The sequence below is a fragment of the Girardinichthys multiradiatus genome, chromosome 21 (assembly GCF_021462225.1).
Source record: "Girardinichthys multiradiatus isolate DD_20200921_A chromosome 21, DD_fGirMul_XY1, whole genome shotgun sequence".
Taxonomy (NCBI): domain Eukaryota; kingdom Metazoa; phylum Chordata; class Actinopteri; order Cyprinodontiformes; family Goodeidae; genus Girardinichthys; species Girardinichthys multiradiatus.
This window is the reverse complement of record NC_061813.1, coordinates 222,853-240,376: the sequence shown is the minus strand read 5'-3', so window position 1 is coordinate 240,376 and position 17,524 is coordinate 222,853. Positions and strand designations below refer to the sequence as shown.

General features: G+C 41.4%; 1 protein-coding gene across 1 annotated transcript in view; it reads right to left on the bottom strand.

Moving 5' to 3' along the window:
- Window positions 1-17,524, bottom strand: part of cubn (cubilin (intrinsic factor-cobalamin receptor)) — a 214,064-nt gene that overhangs the window by 31,306 nt on the left and 165,234 nt on the right. Inside the window, exons 48-57 of the mRNA XM_047349911.1 lie at window positions 16,331-16,515; window positions 12,560-12,731; window positions 11,209-11,412; window positions 10,066-10,215; window positions 9,839-9,960; window positions 5,119-5,344; window positions 4,224-4,411; window positions 2,608-2,764; window positions 1,726-1,875; window positions 1,442-1,627 (exon numbers count right to left, since the gene is read on the bottom strand). Coding sequence (XP_047205867.1) covers window positions 1,442-1,627; window positions 1,726-1,875; window positions 2,608-2,764; window positions 4,224-4,411; window positions 5,119-5,344; window positions 9,839-9,960; window positions 10,066-10,215; window positions 11,209-11,412; window positions 12,560-12,731; window positions 16,331-16,515 — 1,740 coding nt within the window. The remainder of the gene's footprint in view (window positions 1-1,441; window positions 1,628-1,725; window positions 1,876-2,607; window positions 2,765-4,223; window positions 4,412-5,118; window positions 5,345-9,838; window positions 9,961-10,065; window positions 10,216-11,208; window positions 11,413-12,559; window positions 12,732-16,330; window positions 16,516-17,524) is intronic.

Below are 17,524 nucleotides of genomic sequence, written 5' to 3'. Positions count from 1 at the left end.
GGTAAATGAACTGAACTTACATAGGACCTTTCCAGTCGTACAGACCACTCAAAGTGCTTTACACTAGAGCCACATTCACCCAATCGCACTCACAAACGCTCACACATTCACACACCGATACGCAGATCAGTAGGCAACTTGAGATTAAGTGCCATGCCCAGGGGCACATCGACATATGGCAGGAGGAATCTGGAATCGAACCCACAGTGCGGGCCATTTACCTTTGGTGTTTTGGTGAGTGTAAGCAGACCCTGGGCTCCAATCTTACAAGCTTCTAACAAGAAAAAAACCCCCAAAAAAACAACCAGACCACTCTGAAGACTACATACAATTCGGTACCAGATAGAGCCTAAAAGGATCTAACATGCGTTGTGCTGTTTTTCGTCTGGAAGTTATACAGATAGAAAAATGAACACAGGAAAACACATGTAAAATGTTAAATGCACTTATGCAACCAAGGTCTTTCAACAAATGTTTAGCCTAGTGCAATCCAACTAGTCCCACTTTACTGCCCAGTGCAACCAAAGAAGCTTCTACATATGACTGAATTATGTGATGTTCTTTCATGATAGATAATGCAATAAAACTGAAAGAGGGTGCAGGCAAATGAGACAAACAACCTATGTCAAACACAGACATAAGGACAAATTAGAATATTCTACTGACCAAACATCCATTTTCACAGTGGCAATGAGCTGCAGAACTCAATCATGAACCCAAAGTGCGTGGGCAGCAAATGCTAACTCCACATGGAAAAGGACCAGTGAAGATTTGATTGGGGTCTTCCCCCAAATTCCAGTCCTAAATATTTTGTTCTTGTAAATCAAAATGCGTAGTTGTGAATTAGGTTTTGTAATAAATAATTGTGAATTTCAGCTGTGTGCATGTGTAGATAGGAATGTGAGTGTAAAACAGAATTGCATTAGTTGCAGATTTTCTTTGTTAAGGTCTGTTTACAGAAACAAAGCTAAAATCTACGTGTAAAACTCTGTCCCAGATCCGTAACTTGTGTGTGAGTTTCAACTTGCAAGTACAAATTTTGACCAGAACTTTCTTTCTCTCCGCCAATTGGTCAATGTCATGTCAGTCACGAATTTAACAATCCAATCAGAGAACAGATGAGTTTGGCTGTAGTGGAGGCATTTTACTGAGCTGCAGGTCCAGGATCGATACTACATTTTAAAGATGGAGGACGGTGCCAGCGCAACTGCGGCTGAGGTAGGCATAACTTAATGGTTTAGCGAAACAACAAGATCATTGCCCAGGTAAATATTTTTTTTAATCATGTACGGTTATTATACTCTGTCATTTCGTAAGGTGCAGATCAGAAAAGAGGCATCCATTTAAAGCGAAGCATTCACCAATCCTAAAGCTTTTCCATATTTATTACTAAACTTTGTTAATGTGTACTTTGTCCTTATTGTTTGTTTTAATTACTTACGTATGGCGCTGTATTCTGCCATGAAGCCCCTGCTGGTGATCAGAGAGTCAGAGTAGAAGTGAAGTAACATGGGACCAAGAGTGGAAAAAGGACCTGGGATGTTGGTACCACATAAAGTGGCCATTGGAGTGCTACTAGTAACTGGGTTGTAGATCTTGAGACCATCATACATACAGGCGGAGTGTGCTAGACAGAACACAAAATAAATATTTGGTACAACATCCAATAAGAAAGAAAAAGCTTGTTAGTAAGGCATCTGCTTTTATTTCTGTGCAAACACATACCCTCTATCTGGAAGACCTTAAAGCTGAGGACAATCACTGTCTGCTGTCCAGCATCTATAGTGTAGTTACAGTTAGCGTAGTCAGGGTAGTCAGCTGGGAAATTTGGAGAAACCACACGACCCTTGGAACCACTGACACTTGCACCACACCCTCAGAAACAAAAGATATCAAACTTCAGGTCATTTTGTTGGAACTTTGGTCTTATGATTTGTGACGCAAATTTAATGATAAACTGGTAACGCTGCTGCAGCCAGATATCAGAGATAATTGACAGTATGTTGTTTTCAGAACTACATTGCTTATTTTAGTGAAATAAAGAGAACATCTTGGAAATAAAGGTCATGGACTTAGAATATCCTTGAGTGTCCATTTTGCACAAGTTCACATTTTTGTTTACTGGGAGTCTAATTAATTTGTTTAGTTTCTTATTTTGCAATTTGACATAGTGGAATAAGTTTTTTTTTTGTCACTTTTTAACATCTACAATCCAACTAAAAATAAAGATTCTTTCATTATCACAACCTTCTGCTTTCATTGTCAGCTGATAAAGCTGTCTAAATGCTCTACTATAAAAGATCTAACAGATCTGCCTAAAAGATCTGCTATGAAATGCAGATGTTTGAAGCCACATAATCTGAAAAAAATAAATGTCAATGTATGCAAATGTAAATTTAAAAACATCTTTGCTCTAACTGTAGCCAGAAGGTTACAGCTGGCAAAGTTTGTCTGGGGGCTGATTTGGGGGCCTAATTGCTGCCCTGTTGAGAGGGGTAACTGCTAATTGTAGAGGAGTGCTGCTGCCATGTTTCCCAGTGTTAGAATAAAACACATGAATAGGATGATTAGATAAATAAAATGATTAGAACTAAATCAGTTTCTTACGGGTGCTGAAAGACATAGAGAACCCTACGCCAGGGGTAGCAGTGGCTTGGAATCGACTTGTGATTATGTTATAAGGAGCAACAACGGGTTCTGGTGCCAATGAACCACAGCCCGTCACCAGGAGATCATCAGCATTTTGGGTGCTGCCTGACCAAACCTGTAGAGAAACACAAGTACAGAAGGATTTTTTTTTTTGCCTCTCTCAGGGTCTCTGCACCCATCTATATCCTGGACAAATTAAGGTTTTATAATCCAGACAAGGCCAGAGACTAGGACTAATCCTGATAAAATATACTGAACATATACTGTATGTTGACAGTAAGCTTATAATGTACATTAATGAATGCTATGTTAATATGTATGTATAAAGTATGTTTGTTTTAACAATCCTGTACACAGTACAACATCCTTTTGGTCCATGTCTGGATTCCAACCAAAAGGCAAGTCATTGCAGACCCAGCCCATAGTGTGGAAAATCTGGGTGAATCCCTGAATTGGACATATAAAAACGTGAAATGACGTACAATTTGTAGACACTATCTAGTGAAGCTTGACAGGAAGGAGAAGCAGTGAATAGGAAATACATTATTTTTGCAAGTTTTATAAGGTTTAACAGTCTGTATAAATAACTACATATATAGAAATATTTTATTATTATTTTTACAGATCTCCCTGCTGCTTTGGCGTCAGGACATGTGACAGGTTAACATTTAAAAGGAGATAGCGAACTACTTCATCAAATTACATGTTATAGGAAATAAAATATAATACAATAATGCCCCCTTCTGTTTGGTTGACAAATGAAATTAAAAGTAAGCAAAAAAAAAAAAAAATGTCAGTGCCTTTCTCCTCAAAATTACATGCTGTAAATTATAAAATCCAAACGTGTGTAATGGAACTCTAAACCCAGTTTTACTTATTTTTTGGTTTATAAAAATCAATGCAGTCTTATTAAAAAAATTCCTAATTGTACTAATTGACTAAAAAAACCAAATCTTTGGAAAATGGAAAAGTTTTTTCTTTTAATTGTAAGACACTGAAAACATTTAAACTGTGCTTTTAAAGCAGAGGTAATCTGTGAAAAATGATGTTTGTGTACCTTTAGACCCTTAGTTACTGGATAATTAAGGTCAGGGAGAGGCTCTGTGTCCACAAGCCAAAGTTCCTTTTATATGCATCCTTATTCCTGATTAAATGCAGTTTGTCATAACACCGTTCTTTGACCTTTGTCTCAACTGTCTGGGCATGTTTTGGTCAGCATTATCAAAAACATATAAAAATGTTTTAGTAAAAATATCAGGAATTAAGACTAAAACCACCTTGGTAATCACTGTCAGCGTTTCTAATATGGCTGGGCATGAGAAGTGTGGAGTCTCTTGATTTCAGCTTATTTTCAGAGTTCTTGTCTCAGTATCTCTTTATTAGAGTTAAAGTATTAGGTACTATAATCCGTTAATTTTAAGTCTAAACTATAAAGAACAAACAACCATATATTAGATTGTTCCTTAAATAGCTAACATGAATTAGAAAACGTCTTCAGGTTGCTTTGCTGTCTAACTTTACCCTGAAATAATAGTTAATCAGAAAACCGTCCTTCTGAAGATTCTTGCTTGTACCTTGATATAGCTGCTCTGGCAGGAGCCAGTACTGTCTGGGATCTCAAAGTTGTCACTGAAGCTCATCTCCAAATGGTTTCCTTCATGGGCAATGATTTGCCAGGAACACTCCATGTTTGCTGGGAAGTTCTGGGGGTAATTAGTTGACTTAATTGTGCCCATATCAGCGTGGATCATCCCTCCACAACCTAGTGGAATATTTAAACAGGACTATACAAACAATTTTTCAAATCAACACATAAAAACTGTATCATTTACTTATGAAAACATAAAGATGCCATGATTATAAAAAAATATTATAAAAATGTATGTGAACAGAAATGCATGTAAAAGAATAAATACATCAATCATTTAAAAGTTGAGGAACAGGTGTGAAGTACTGTTCTTTAGCAACGTAACGAAGCCAAGGACTCTGCTCAGAGCTACTACAGTGCATACGATGCAGATTACATACTGACCAATCATGCGGGCAGTAGTCATTAAATTTAACAGACTGCTCTGTAAATCCAGACATGAAAAATAGAACCCTTTTTATTAATTAAATTATGCCCTTGATGGATATGTGGTCCACTGTAGATTTTTATTGTGTAACAAGAGGTTTTTGGATGCTATGGAAGGAACGGGCCAATAATGATGTCTGAGTCGTCATGGGTTCAATTATATATTGCAAATTGTTTTCTCAAGGTCGCAAGAGAACCTTGTTGCCCGTCCGTCCGTCCGTCCTTCCATCCATCCATCCATCCATCATACACAAACTTATAGAATACAGTACATACAGTAAAGAGTTTAGACTGAACTGGGAAATTAAAGCATATAGAAGAAGTGTTGCTAAGTAAACGTATCCCACATAATATAAACATTATCACAGGTAAATATTTATCTACTAAAATCTTACCAGAAGAGTCAGTAGACCAGGAGGCAATAAATCCACCTTTTGACACACTATGATCAGCCAGGAAAACTACAGCCAGTTTGTTGGAGCCTGATTGGATAGTTCCAGGAAAGGTGGTTCCACAATACTGGCCAATAATTGGAGAACCAGGGGATCCTCCATTAAATACTGTAACAGAGTCCCAGCTACATGTGGTGTGTGATTCCAGGTTGAAGTAGCTGAAGCTCAACTACAGAAACATGGCAGAAAGACAAAGTTTACAGGACCGGTGGGCTAGAGAACTATAGGTCTAGTTACGTTTGCTCTTCATTCAAGTATTAACCTTTCAATTCATACACAGTTTAAAGCCGTAATTAACATATAAACAACTTTTGTTCTGGGGTTGATCTGCACATTTTACACAAAAACATATTGATGTTCATCCTGAATGATATTCTGATGGCTGGACCTTCCCATGTTGTTTAGATTTACATGTGAGGGGGGACCACCACCCCTCCCTGGGCTGCAACCTTACCTTGGTGGAGGGGTTTGAGTGTCCCAATGATCCTAGCAGCTATGTTGTCAGGGGCTTTATGCCCCTGGTAGGGTCAACCAAGGCAAACAGGTCTTAGGTGAGATATCAGACAAAGTGCAGCCGACAGACTCCTTGTGACGAGTAACATAAATTGAATCAGTGTTCCCTCGCCCGGATGGGGATCACCGGGGCCCCACTCTGGAGCCAGGCCAGGAGGTGGGGCACGCTGGCGAGCCTGGTGGCCGGGCTTCCCGCAACGGAGCCTGGCCAGGCACAGCCCGAAGAGGAAACGTGGGTACCCCTTCCAATGGGCTCACCACCCATCGGAGGGGCCAAAGGGGTTGGGTGCATTGTGGTATGAGTAGCGGCCGAAGGCGGGGACCCTGGCGGTCTGATCCTCGGCTGCAGAAGCTGGCTCTGGGGACGTGGAAAGTCACCTCTCTGGTGGGGAAGGAGCCTGAGCTGGTGTGCGAAGTAGAGAGGTTCCGGCTAGAAATAGTCGGGCTCACCTTGATGCATGGCTCTTACTCTGGAACGAGAGGGAAGCCTCCCTTCGCCTACGGGTGGGGGGACGGGTTCTGACTGTTTGTGCTTATGCACCAAATGGCAGTTCAGACTACCCACCCTTTTTGGAGTCCTTGGAGGGGGTGTTGGAGAGCGTCCCTCTGGGGGACTCCCTTGTTCTGCTGGGGGACTTAACCTGAGTGGTGTTTTGTTATTGGACTTCTTTGCTCATCATGGATTGTCCATAACTAACACCATGTTCAAGCATAAGGGTGTCCATATGTGCTCTTGGCACCAGGATACCCTAGGCTGCAGTTCGATGATCGACTTAGTTGTCGTGTCATGTTCTGCAGCCCCATGTCTTGGACACTCGGGTGAAGAGGGCAGCGGAGTTTCCACTGACCACTACCTGGTGGTGAGCTGGCTCCGATGGTGGGGCAGGATGCCGGTCAGACCTGGCAGACCCAAACAAACCTTGAGGGTCTGCTGGGAACGCCTGGCGGAGTTTCCCGTGAGGTGGAGCTTCAACTACCACCTCCGGGAGAGCTTCAAACACGTTCCGGGGGAGGTGGGGGACATTGAGTTCGAATGGGCCATGTTCCGCACCTCCATTGCCGAGGCGTCTTACCGGAGCTTTGGTTGCAAGGTTGTTGGTGCCTGTCGTGGCGACAATCCTCGAACCCGCTGGTGGACACCGGCGGTGAGGGATGCTGTCAGGCTGAAGAAGGAGACCTACTGGTTCTTTTTGGCCTGTGGGACTCCGGAAGCAGCTGATGGGTTCCGGCAGTCAAAGCAGCATGTGGCTCAGCTGGTTGTAGAGGCAAAAAAGCTCCTCAGTGGTAAGGCCCCGGGGGTGGATAAGATTCGCCCAGAGTACCTTAAGGCTCTGGATGTTGTATGGTTGTGTTGGTTAACGCGACTCTGCAGCATCGCGTGGACACTGGGCGCAGTTCCACTGGATTGGCAGACCGGGGTGGTGGTCCCCTCTCACACTCTTAAGCCTCCCTGGCAAGGTCTGTTCTCGGGTTCTGGAGAGGAGGGTCCGTCAGATAGTCGATACTCAGATTCAGGAAGAGTAGTGTGGTTTTCAACCTGGCCGTGGAACACTGGACCAGCTGGTCCTATTGGCTTCATCAGCTCGTGATCTACAGCTCACACTGGAGCAGTTTGCAGCCGAGGGTGAAGTTGCCAGGATGAGAATTAGTGCCACCAAGTCCGAGGCCATGGCCTTGAGCCGGAAAAGGGTAGAGTGCATTCTCCGGGTCGGGGGGGGGAGGTCCTGCCTCAAGTGGAGGAGTTCGAGTATCTTGGGGTCTTGTTCACGAATGAGGGAAAAATGGAGCAGGAGATCAATAGATGGATTGGTGCTGCGTCAGCAGTAATGCAGGCGCTACCAATCTGTTGTGGTGAAGAGAGAGCTGAGTCAAACAGCGAAGCTCTCGATTTACCGGTCGATCTACGTTCCTACCCTCATCTATGGTCATGAGCTTTGGGTCATGACCGAAAGAACGAGATCACGGATACAAGCGGCCGAACTGAGTTTCTTCCGCAGGGTGTCTGGGTTCTCCCTTAGAGATAGGGTGAGAAGCTTGGTCATCCGGGAGCACAAGTTTAGTATAATTTCATGTCAGACTGAGACAAAGGTTATGTCTCTTATTATGCAATGTAAATATCTGGACTCAAGTATATTTCTGCCATCGTGTGTTTGCTCTTCATATTTATTTATTTCTGTTTCATGGGCTTATGGATCATATACACCATATAGTGGACCGTCTGTATTTGCTCCTAATAGGTTTCTGTATGCTAGGCTTGTAATATTGTGATGACGTCCTGAAGATAATTTCTCCTATGATCGGAAGCTGTGAAGCTGCCTCATACATTGAAATATGTTGGAAGGCCTTCTTTCCTTTCACTTGTCTTTCCGATGACTTTTTGCTGATGACGTTTCTGTGAAACAGTCTTTAAATCATTTTGCACCATTTAATTATATATTTTTTATTTTATTTTGGGGGGCTGTCATGGTTGACACGCCTCTTCAACATTGAGTGGCAGACGGGGACAGTGCCTTTGGATTGGCAGACTGGGGTGGTGGTCCCCCTACATAAGAAGGGTGACCGGAGGGTGTGTTCCAACTGCAGGGGGATCACACTCCTCAGCCTCCCTGGTAAGGCCTACGCCAGGGCATTGGAGAGGAGAGTCCGGCCAATAGTCAAACCTCGGCTTCAGGAGGAGCAGTGTGGTTTTCGTCCCGGCTGTGGAACACTGGACCAGCTCTATACCCTCTACAGGGTACTCGAGGGTTCATGGGAGTTTGCCCAACCGGTCCACACGTGTTTTGTAAACCTGGAGAAAGCATTCGACTGTGTCCCTCGTGATGCCCTGTGGGGGGTGCTCCAGGAGTATGGAATCGGGGGCCCTTTACTAGGGGCCATCCGATCTCTGTACAAGCGGAGCAGGAGTTTGGTTCGCATTGCCGGCACTAAGTCGGACCTGTTCCCGGTGCATGTTGGACTCTGGCAGGGCTGCCCTTTGTCACCGGTCCTGTCCTTTTATGGACAGTATTTCTAGACGCAGCCAAGGGCCGGAGGGGGTCTGGTTTGGGGACCAGAGGATTTCGTCTCTTCTTTTTGCAGATGACGTGGTCCTGCTGGCTCCCTCTAGCCAAGACCTACAACATGCGCTGGGGCGATTCGCAGCCGAGTATGAAGCAGCTGGGATGAAGATCAGCTCCTCCAAGTCCGAGGCCATGGTACTCGACTGGAAAAGGGTGGCTTGTCCTCTTCAGGTTGGAGGGGAGTTCCTGCCTCAAGTGGAGGAGTTTAAGTATCTCGGGGTCTTGTTCACGAGTGAGGGAAGAATGGAGTGGGAGATCGACAGACTGATCGGTGCGGCTGCCACAGTAATGGGGGCGCTGTGCCGATCCGTTGTGGTGAAGAGAGAGCTGAGCCGAAAAGCGAAGCTCTCGATTTACCGGTCGGTCTACGTTCCTACCCTCACCTATGGCCATGAACTGTGGGTCATGACCGAAAGAACGAGATCCCGGATACAAGCGGCTGAAATGAGCTTCCTCCGTAGGGTGGCCGGGCACTCCCTTAGAGATAGGGGGAGGAGCTCGACCATCCGGGAGGGGCACGGAGTAGAACTGCTGCTCCTCCACATCGAGAGGAGCCAGTTGAGGTGGCTCGGGCATCTATACCGGATGCCTCCTGGACGCCTTCCTCGGGAGGTGTTCCAGGCACGTCCCACCGGAAGGAGGCCCAGGGGACGGCCCAGGACATGCTGGAGGGACTATGTCTCTCGGCTGTCCTGGGAACGCCTTGGGCTCATCCTGGAGGAGGTGTCTGGGGAGAGGGACGTCTGGGTGTCTTTGCTGAGTCTGCTGCCCCCGCGACCCGGTCCCGGATAAAACGGAAGACGACAAGTATGAGTACGAATATTTTATTTTAATTTAAAGAATTCTATATGGAAATAGCCCAAAAAAAAAAAAACATTCAGTATCCCAGTATTTCCAGATTTGACTGTATTTTTTTCTCTAACATCTTCAGGATCCTGGGAGAGCTGTGGTACAGTTTGGGCTCCGAGGCATGTCTTGAAGCTAGCTAAGTTTAGCATGTTTCTTATTAGTACTGTACTGCTTATGTATAACTTTCTTTTTCTCTTTTTCTTTTTGTTCGATAAATGCAATGGGATGTATTTAGGACTTACTGTGATAGTGTAGCCAGTGGGAGCTTCCAGTAGCCAAGCACACCGACTCGGGCTGGGATACATGTTGGGGTAATTAGGGCTGGATAACACCCCACCCTCACCTGTCTGCCAGCCTCCACATTCTGTAGAGAAATCATTACCTCTATGGGCACTAAGGGGTTGTGTTATGGATGCTAGCTATTAAAATGGTAAAATATATTTTTTTAAATAAACTATCACTGTCTTACCAGAAAAAGAGTACTTGGCTTTGAAACCCAAATCTCCCTGTGAAGAGTCAGTCCGGAAATGGACCCAGAGTTCTGGTGTAAATACCACTATAGGGACTGCGGGTGGCGTTCGTCCACAAAACCTGCCCAAAAGGTCCCCATCCGAATCACCTTGAGAGATTATGGAGAGTAAGACAAAACAAACAAGCTGAGCATACTAAAGAATATTTTCTTTGTAATTACCTACAATTAATTTCATTAGCATAAAACATAGAAAATTAATAAGAATATGCTGCTGGCTTTGACCAGTGCATGTCTTATTCTATCCTATTTTAGTTTAGCTACACTCCCTTTACATCATGCTGTAAAAAAGGATAAATGCTCAATATTGGGAAAAGCCCTAGATTATTAAGCCCCACTCCCCATTAAACAGGAATAGCTAAACTAACTGAATAAACAAATAAAATCTATCCAAGCCAGTGTAGCGCTTAATTTATTATTATATTATTGAGTAAAGTGCAAATTACCCATCTAGGTTAGGACATTTTTATCTTTTAAACTTTTTGGAGAGAGTTCCTATGCTCTCATCGTCATTTAAAGAAATAAATCTAAAAAAATCTTTTTTATTTATTTTTTATTTTATTTTGTGGCATTAGTGGTCTTTATTTTGCCATTTTTGTGAAAATAGGGAGACAGAAAATGGGGTGAAGAGAGAAGTAACTGGATTTCAGACGGGACAGCCACGTCAAGGGCTGAAGCATCCATAAATGAGTCGCACGCTCTACCGCTTCGCAAGCGCTGCCCCCCTTAAATCTTCTTGAAATATGTAATGACATGATGAAAATAAATTTTCTTAGTCTCAATAATTAATTGAAAAATCTTAATCTTTACCAATTGTATGTGGCGCCATCCTTGTATCTGTGGGTAAAGTTTATCCAGCAATAACCTAATTAATGACTGATGTTACCCAGAGGGGAGGAAAATAAAACTAAGATGGCAGTTAAATGGGTTCATTTTGCAGATGGCTGTTAGCAGCTGTTTCATGGGATGGGTGGGTACTGCTTTGGATTTTTTATGTGGCCAGTTAAAAAAAAAACGGTAAACAAGTAATTTGGTGGGTTCCACTTTGTGATACAACCATGTAGTCATTTTGGAAAAACTCACCTAAGCGGATCGCAAGGTAGTCTAATTCACAAGTCTGGTGGTTTTCCAGGTGCATGTCTTCAATAAGGACCACGATTGAGGAGTTGATGTGAAGGGGATTCTGAATTGACCACTCACAGTTGAGGTTGCTACTGTAATTGGATACCTGGTAGCCAGGTGAAGTGAAGTTGCCACCTGCCACGTTACTCAGAATTCCACCACACTCTGACAAAACATGAATATATAGAGACGAGCAAAATTATGCTTAACATTTCAAAGAAAACATCAAGGTTTTGAGTCAGTATTTAAAACTATTTCTTTTCAAACCTAATTCAATGGACAGCAATACAAACTGCATTTATCTATTTTTCTTATATATTCTCCTGGATCAGTCTCTGATCTAAATTACTCAAGTTGATAGCAATGTTGACAGTTGTGGACGAACAGCATTAACTGTATCCAGGCACCGCGGATCTTGGATTTCAAAACCTCTTGTTGAGCTGCAACGATGCAGACTTGCTTTTCCTAGCAGTCCACAGCTCTATTGGTGTATTATATTATTGATCAGATACAAATAATACTTTCTACTCCATCTTTGTAGAAAATCAACCAGGACTTGAAAGGAAATTTGTTTCTTATAGAGCTCCCTTAGCCTTATAGAGCCAAACCTATAAGAAGTTTATGAAGAACACCCTCTAAGTTGAATTCCTAGAAACTGCCACCAGGATGCCTTTCCCCCTTAAACTCTGTCTGCCAACTTCAGAACAGTAAGCCAATCACCTCCTCTGTTGAAAGATTCCCTCCTATTCTGACCCCTTGTTCCATGTAAATGATCCTCTCTTCTTCGTGGCCCGGTTAAACCATGAACACATAGCCAACCCTAGTTTTAAAGTTTATTATTTCATCTTTATACATTTTTATCAGGTACATTCTGAGTCCTAAGTGTGATTGTGTATGTGGGTCAGGATACTTCCTAGAAACATAACGTTGTTGACTTTCCCTACCTTGTTATCTTTTAATTAGTGTAGGTATCATATTTTCTGCTTCCACTGAGAAATACAATAGGTTTATTTGGTGTTAAATGACAGGTAATCTTTATCAAACACTACTTGATATGCTTCTTTTAAAATGTGTCAGTGTCTCCTTTCACACTCCAGAAAATATGACCATATAGTAAACAAGTGACTTATAGTTTCCTAATTTTGAGTGTTTGTGGGAGTTGGTTCTGTTTGTGTCACAGTCCCTGCAACGAAATAGTACCTTCTATCCAGGATGTACTGTGTTTAAATGAAATTTAATATGGATAAACAAATTCTACAGATATTAAACTGTCAGTGGTCAAACACATGTTTTTCGTGAGAAAATAACTCACCCGCAGGCTCATCAGACGAGTAAGTAGCCATAAAGCCACCACTGGACACCGAAGCATCAGTGTGGAACACGATAGCCATGGTGTTGCCAGAGGAGTGTACCTGCGTGCCCGGTGAGATTGTACCACAGAATCGCTGTAGGCGAGGGGCATCAGCACCCAACCCATTAAATACCTGTAAGAAACAGGATTTTGATGAGAAAATATTTTTACTTTCTGGTATGGTCTACTGAAAGATTTTGTAAAAAAAAAAAAAAAAGATAATTTCCAAATATTTTATCACAAGTTCTGACCAAGCTCTGTCTTAACAAAGGATTTGTTTTTCTAGCATATACTTTAATTTTAATTTGGCATTTTCTTTTGAATTTTGATGCTTAAGTTGAAATTGAGATCTTCTGTTCTTTTAGTTTTGAGGTGTGGACTAAGTCTTTGCCTCAGGAGATGAATAGAGACAGGACCTTTCCTGTTGTGATGAGCAAAGAGCTGAACTAAGGGCAAAGCACTGCCTTTACGTTACCTTCACCTATGGTAAGATGAGATATGGATCATCGCTGAAAAAAACAAGATGACATACACTAGCCATTACAATTTGTTTCAGCAATAGAGATGAAGAAGTCTGTCAAAACTCACTGGAAGGAATAGAACACCTTGGGATTTCAGAAGGAAAGTGTAATGGGGATGTCTGGGTTCCCCTCCTGGACCTATTTCCTCTCGACCCAATCTCAGATAGGTAAATAAATGATGTTCAGTTCTGATCTTAGATGCAGAGCTTTGGCTCTTACAGTCAAAGTTTCAACAAATCACATCAGTAGGTCAATCGAGATCTGGTGATCTCAGGTCCTGCGCCCTTTATTTATTATGCAGGTGAGATGTGGCTTACAACTCAGTATGCACCTGTCCAATGTATGTGAGCCCTCTCATGCATTTAGCACTGAAATACAAGCAAAGTAGCTGTGCACCATCCTTATAATGTCTTCAGATTCAGATTCTGCTGTTTTTTACTTTTCTTAGATCAGTCCGACACAGGAGGATCATACCATTATGTCCAAACACCCACTGCTGCAACTGTCTTGTGTATCTTATTACTAAATCACTCTTGTTCTGCAAGCCTGTGCTACCCCTTAAAGTGTCTACTGGTTACTGGTTTGTGACTGATTCACAAGGTGGAAGGTGTGTAATATAGGTAAATGCACATTCAACCTCCCTTCCAACATTAGTGCTGCTTTATGTATATTAGTAAAAAGTAAACATCTGTGGCACACTATTCTTTATCTTGCCAAGTATGCTGGTGTTTAAAAAAAAAAACATTTGTCATAGATCAAAACATGAGGAAATTAAGCAAATTTTCTGGAGCATCAAGTCACAACTTTTCAGGGTCCCATTTTATTATCTTTTTCTTTCATTTTTTGACCTGTCCAAAAAATCTGTGCCAGGCTGAGTTATGTGGTGATGAAATCGTCTGTATGCTATAGTGTTAAACCTGTAGAAACATAAATGTGGGATCATATTTTGCCTATGGCATCGTGTCTTTCTACATTACTGAAATGAAATGCTGATATTCAATATTGTGACCAGGGTATTATGGATGGCCCCACATCAGATCTAAAAAAATGTATTCTTCCTCAGGCTGTAAAGCCTTATAAAAAAATCGAGCAAACACAAATATTTGGGTATTATTTTTGTTTCCTTTACCCTATAAATGTCTAGATGTCAATGATAGTGTTTGTAGGTGGTGCTGCAAAGCAATTTCTTTAAGGATATAAAATAAAGTTTTTTATTTCTTACTTTTTGCATATAGTTCTGGTCAAAGTATTACATTCAGTCATCGTGCAAATGCGTTTATCATATTAATTTGGGGCCTTTAATGATTTGTTTGAACATGTCTTTGTATGAACATGTGTGTGTTTGAACATGTGTGTGTTTGTGTCCAATATTAATACACTGATTTATATAGAATTTTAGAACAAGAACTGGGTGCACAACTTCCCAGTCCATGATGTCAGAGTCTGGAAATTTTCTGTTTGTGTTTTTGCCTGCTATTAACTTTGCTTGGTCACTAGAGGGAACTGGAGCACCAGGTGATGAAGGAGCAGGTGTTCGTCATTCCATGATTGCTCTTGGGTGTATTTAAGGTGGAGGATCCCAGAACTTCAGCGCCTAAGTATTAACCTTCACTGGTACAGACTCACGCCAAGACTCCTTGCTTTAATTATAGTTTCTCGAAGTGCTTCGACTTACCTTTGTGTGCTCCTTCTCAGGCTCAGACTGCACAGTCCTGCCTATCGTTGGATCAATTGGACTCTTAGCAACCTGGTTATCTTCCTGGAACTCAAGATCCAAGCATCTAGTTATCTTCCTGGACTAATCCTGGCTGGCAGCTTCCTGACTTGACGACTAACCGGCCCAAGTTATCAGCTGTCAAGAGGACCTTCCCGTACTAAGCTCCCAGACTCCACAACTGTATTCCCCCTGGTAGTATCTCGTCATACATATAGTAAGACAGAACTAAACCTAACTAGTGCTTTGCATTTTTCTCCCACCAGTACCTACTCACCTGTTTTCCTTTCTTTTGTGCAGTTGGTGGTTCCTGATTCCTGATCAGAGTATAACTTTGTTGTGCAATAAACACCTTAAAATCTTTATGCTTCTCTCCTGAGTGGTTATCTGCATTGTTTGACCCAAACAACTTACTAAAACTATGACACACACACACACAGGGTAAACATTTTACATACAGCCTGAAACATGTAAAACTTCCACAATAATTAGCTACATTTTTTTTTTTAGCTATTTGCCTATTAACTACATGTTTTTTTTGCTTTTTTTTATTTATCAAAACCATGTAGCTTAATTATGGTTGGACATTTGACCACCCTAATTTAAGCAGAGGCAACAAATTTTCAGTAAAAGTTGAAGTCAGGCCTTAGGGAAGGTCTTTATTGAAGCTTTAAGTTACAATTTTTACTAATTCCAAAACAGTTTTAATGTTTGTTTTGAACCATCATTCAATTGGGAGACTAAATATCCAAAATATAGTGATCTAGCTGTTAATTTGCAATTATATTGTCATTGTGGCCTAAGAACTTAATCCATCTGTTGTGTGACCCAAAAATGTTTGTCTATGTGTGTGGCTGCAAATTTCAGTTCAACTTGATAGTATGCATTTTGAGCCAAGGTTTCTTTTTTAAGCAGAAGCTGACTTGGGGAAAAGAGCCTTTCCCGAGGGAGCATCAGCATTTGTGGAGGAGGAAGTTGGAACCCACAACTCTTTATTGCTTTTTATAAGACAACTAATCCCAGTAAGGCACAAAAAAGGTAAAATGTGTTGATTTTAAGCACTTCGAATTGCCACGTCTTGGATGTCAAGATAACAACCCTTTGGCTTGAAAGGATTCCAGTCAATAGGTGGTGCTTAAGTGTGTCCCAGGATGAGTAGCATTCAAAGTTCTAAACAAAATTCCCCAGATCACATTTACAGCTATATTTAGCAAAACTGTCCTCAATCTGTTTTGAAAGTGTTCACACTTGAATTTCAATGGAGCTTTATTTACAATGTTTTCAGCCTTAATAGTCCATCAAAGTGGTTTTACACTACTGGTCATATTTCCTCAATTTCCTGCAAAAACATTCACACATTTGTATATCAGATTCAAAGATTAAGCTGGAAGGGAGATAGAATTCAACTCACAACTTCCAATTACCAGATGACTACTCCCTCTTAAAAATCTAAAAATGTACAGCACTGAAAACAGACAATGGTGAAAGGGAACTCACGTCTACGTAGTCAAACACACAGGAAGTGCCAGAATCTTCCAGCCGTAGGTCATTAATGGTGAGTGTGACCCTGCGATTAGGTGTAACCACCAACTCCCAACGACACACTCGGCTGTGAGGATATAAATTTGGGTAATTGGGTGAGGTGATGGTACCAGATGGAGCATTTAACTCTCCTCCACAAGCTAGATTCGATAAAGAAAAGAAAAACAAATGGATATCCAATTTAAGACCAAATAATTCAAAATAGCTTATTTTGATAGTCAGATTATAAGCAAAGTCAAACCTTTGTTCTCCATGTTTTAGTAATGTGGTAACTAGTGGTAAATAGACTGAACTTTTCTAGTACTTTTCTAGTCATACCAACCACTCAAAACACTTTACTAGAGCTTCATTCACCCAGTCTCACTCACAAATGTGCACATAAAAAGCAGTATTCAAATGATGATCACACTTATTAAAAGGGAAAAACCTATCCAAACCAAACTGGTCCTAAGATAAAAGTAATTGCCCCCTAAACCTAATAACTGGAGGTGAATAACACCCCTCTTTGCAATAACTATCATTAAGCATTTTTGATAACTGGCAATGAGTCTTTTACATTACTATAGAGAAATGTTTGCCAACTCTTTGAAGAAATGCTTGATTATGCTACATTGGAAGGTTTTTCAGCATGATTCACAATTCAATTCAATTCAAAAATACTTTATTAATCCCATGTTGTTGTAGCTCATATTATACAGATTTCCTCAAAGAGCCCTTGTAGACGCTGATGGCTGTGAGCAGTAAAGATACGAACTAAGGATCATAAGGATAATAATAACTGTAATATTGGTACTGATAACGGTAGAAAAAAATGAGAGTCCAAGAAAGGTCCAGGATAAGGCTCTTCTCTCTACAGAAAGTGTTTAATTTAAGACTGAACAAATAGCTCACATCAGTGGAGAACAACAGACTGAGTGGATTGAAGGGCTGGAAAAATGGCAGTAAAAAGGAACAGGGCCATGAAAGAAGAAACGTATTTTAATGAAATGTTGGGAAAACTCACAGCATAGTTCTAATAAATGAATAAATGTGTTTTTAGGAACTTACTATTCGACTAAAATTTAAGAAAATCAATGTAATAACAGTTTTCTTTTGGAGCTTTGGGGGTGGGAGAAAGTGAGTAAAATTGAAAAAGGTCATTTATGTTCA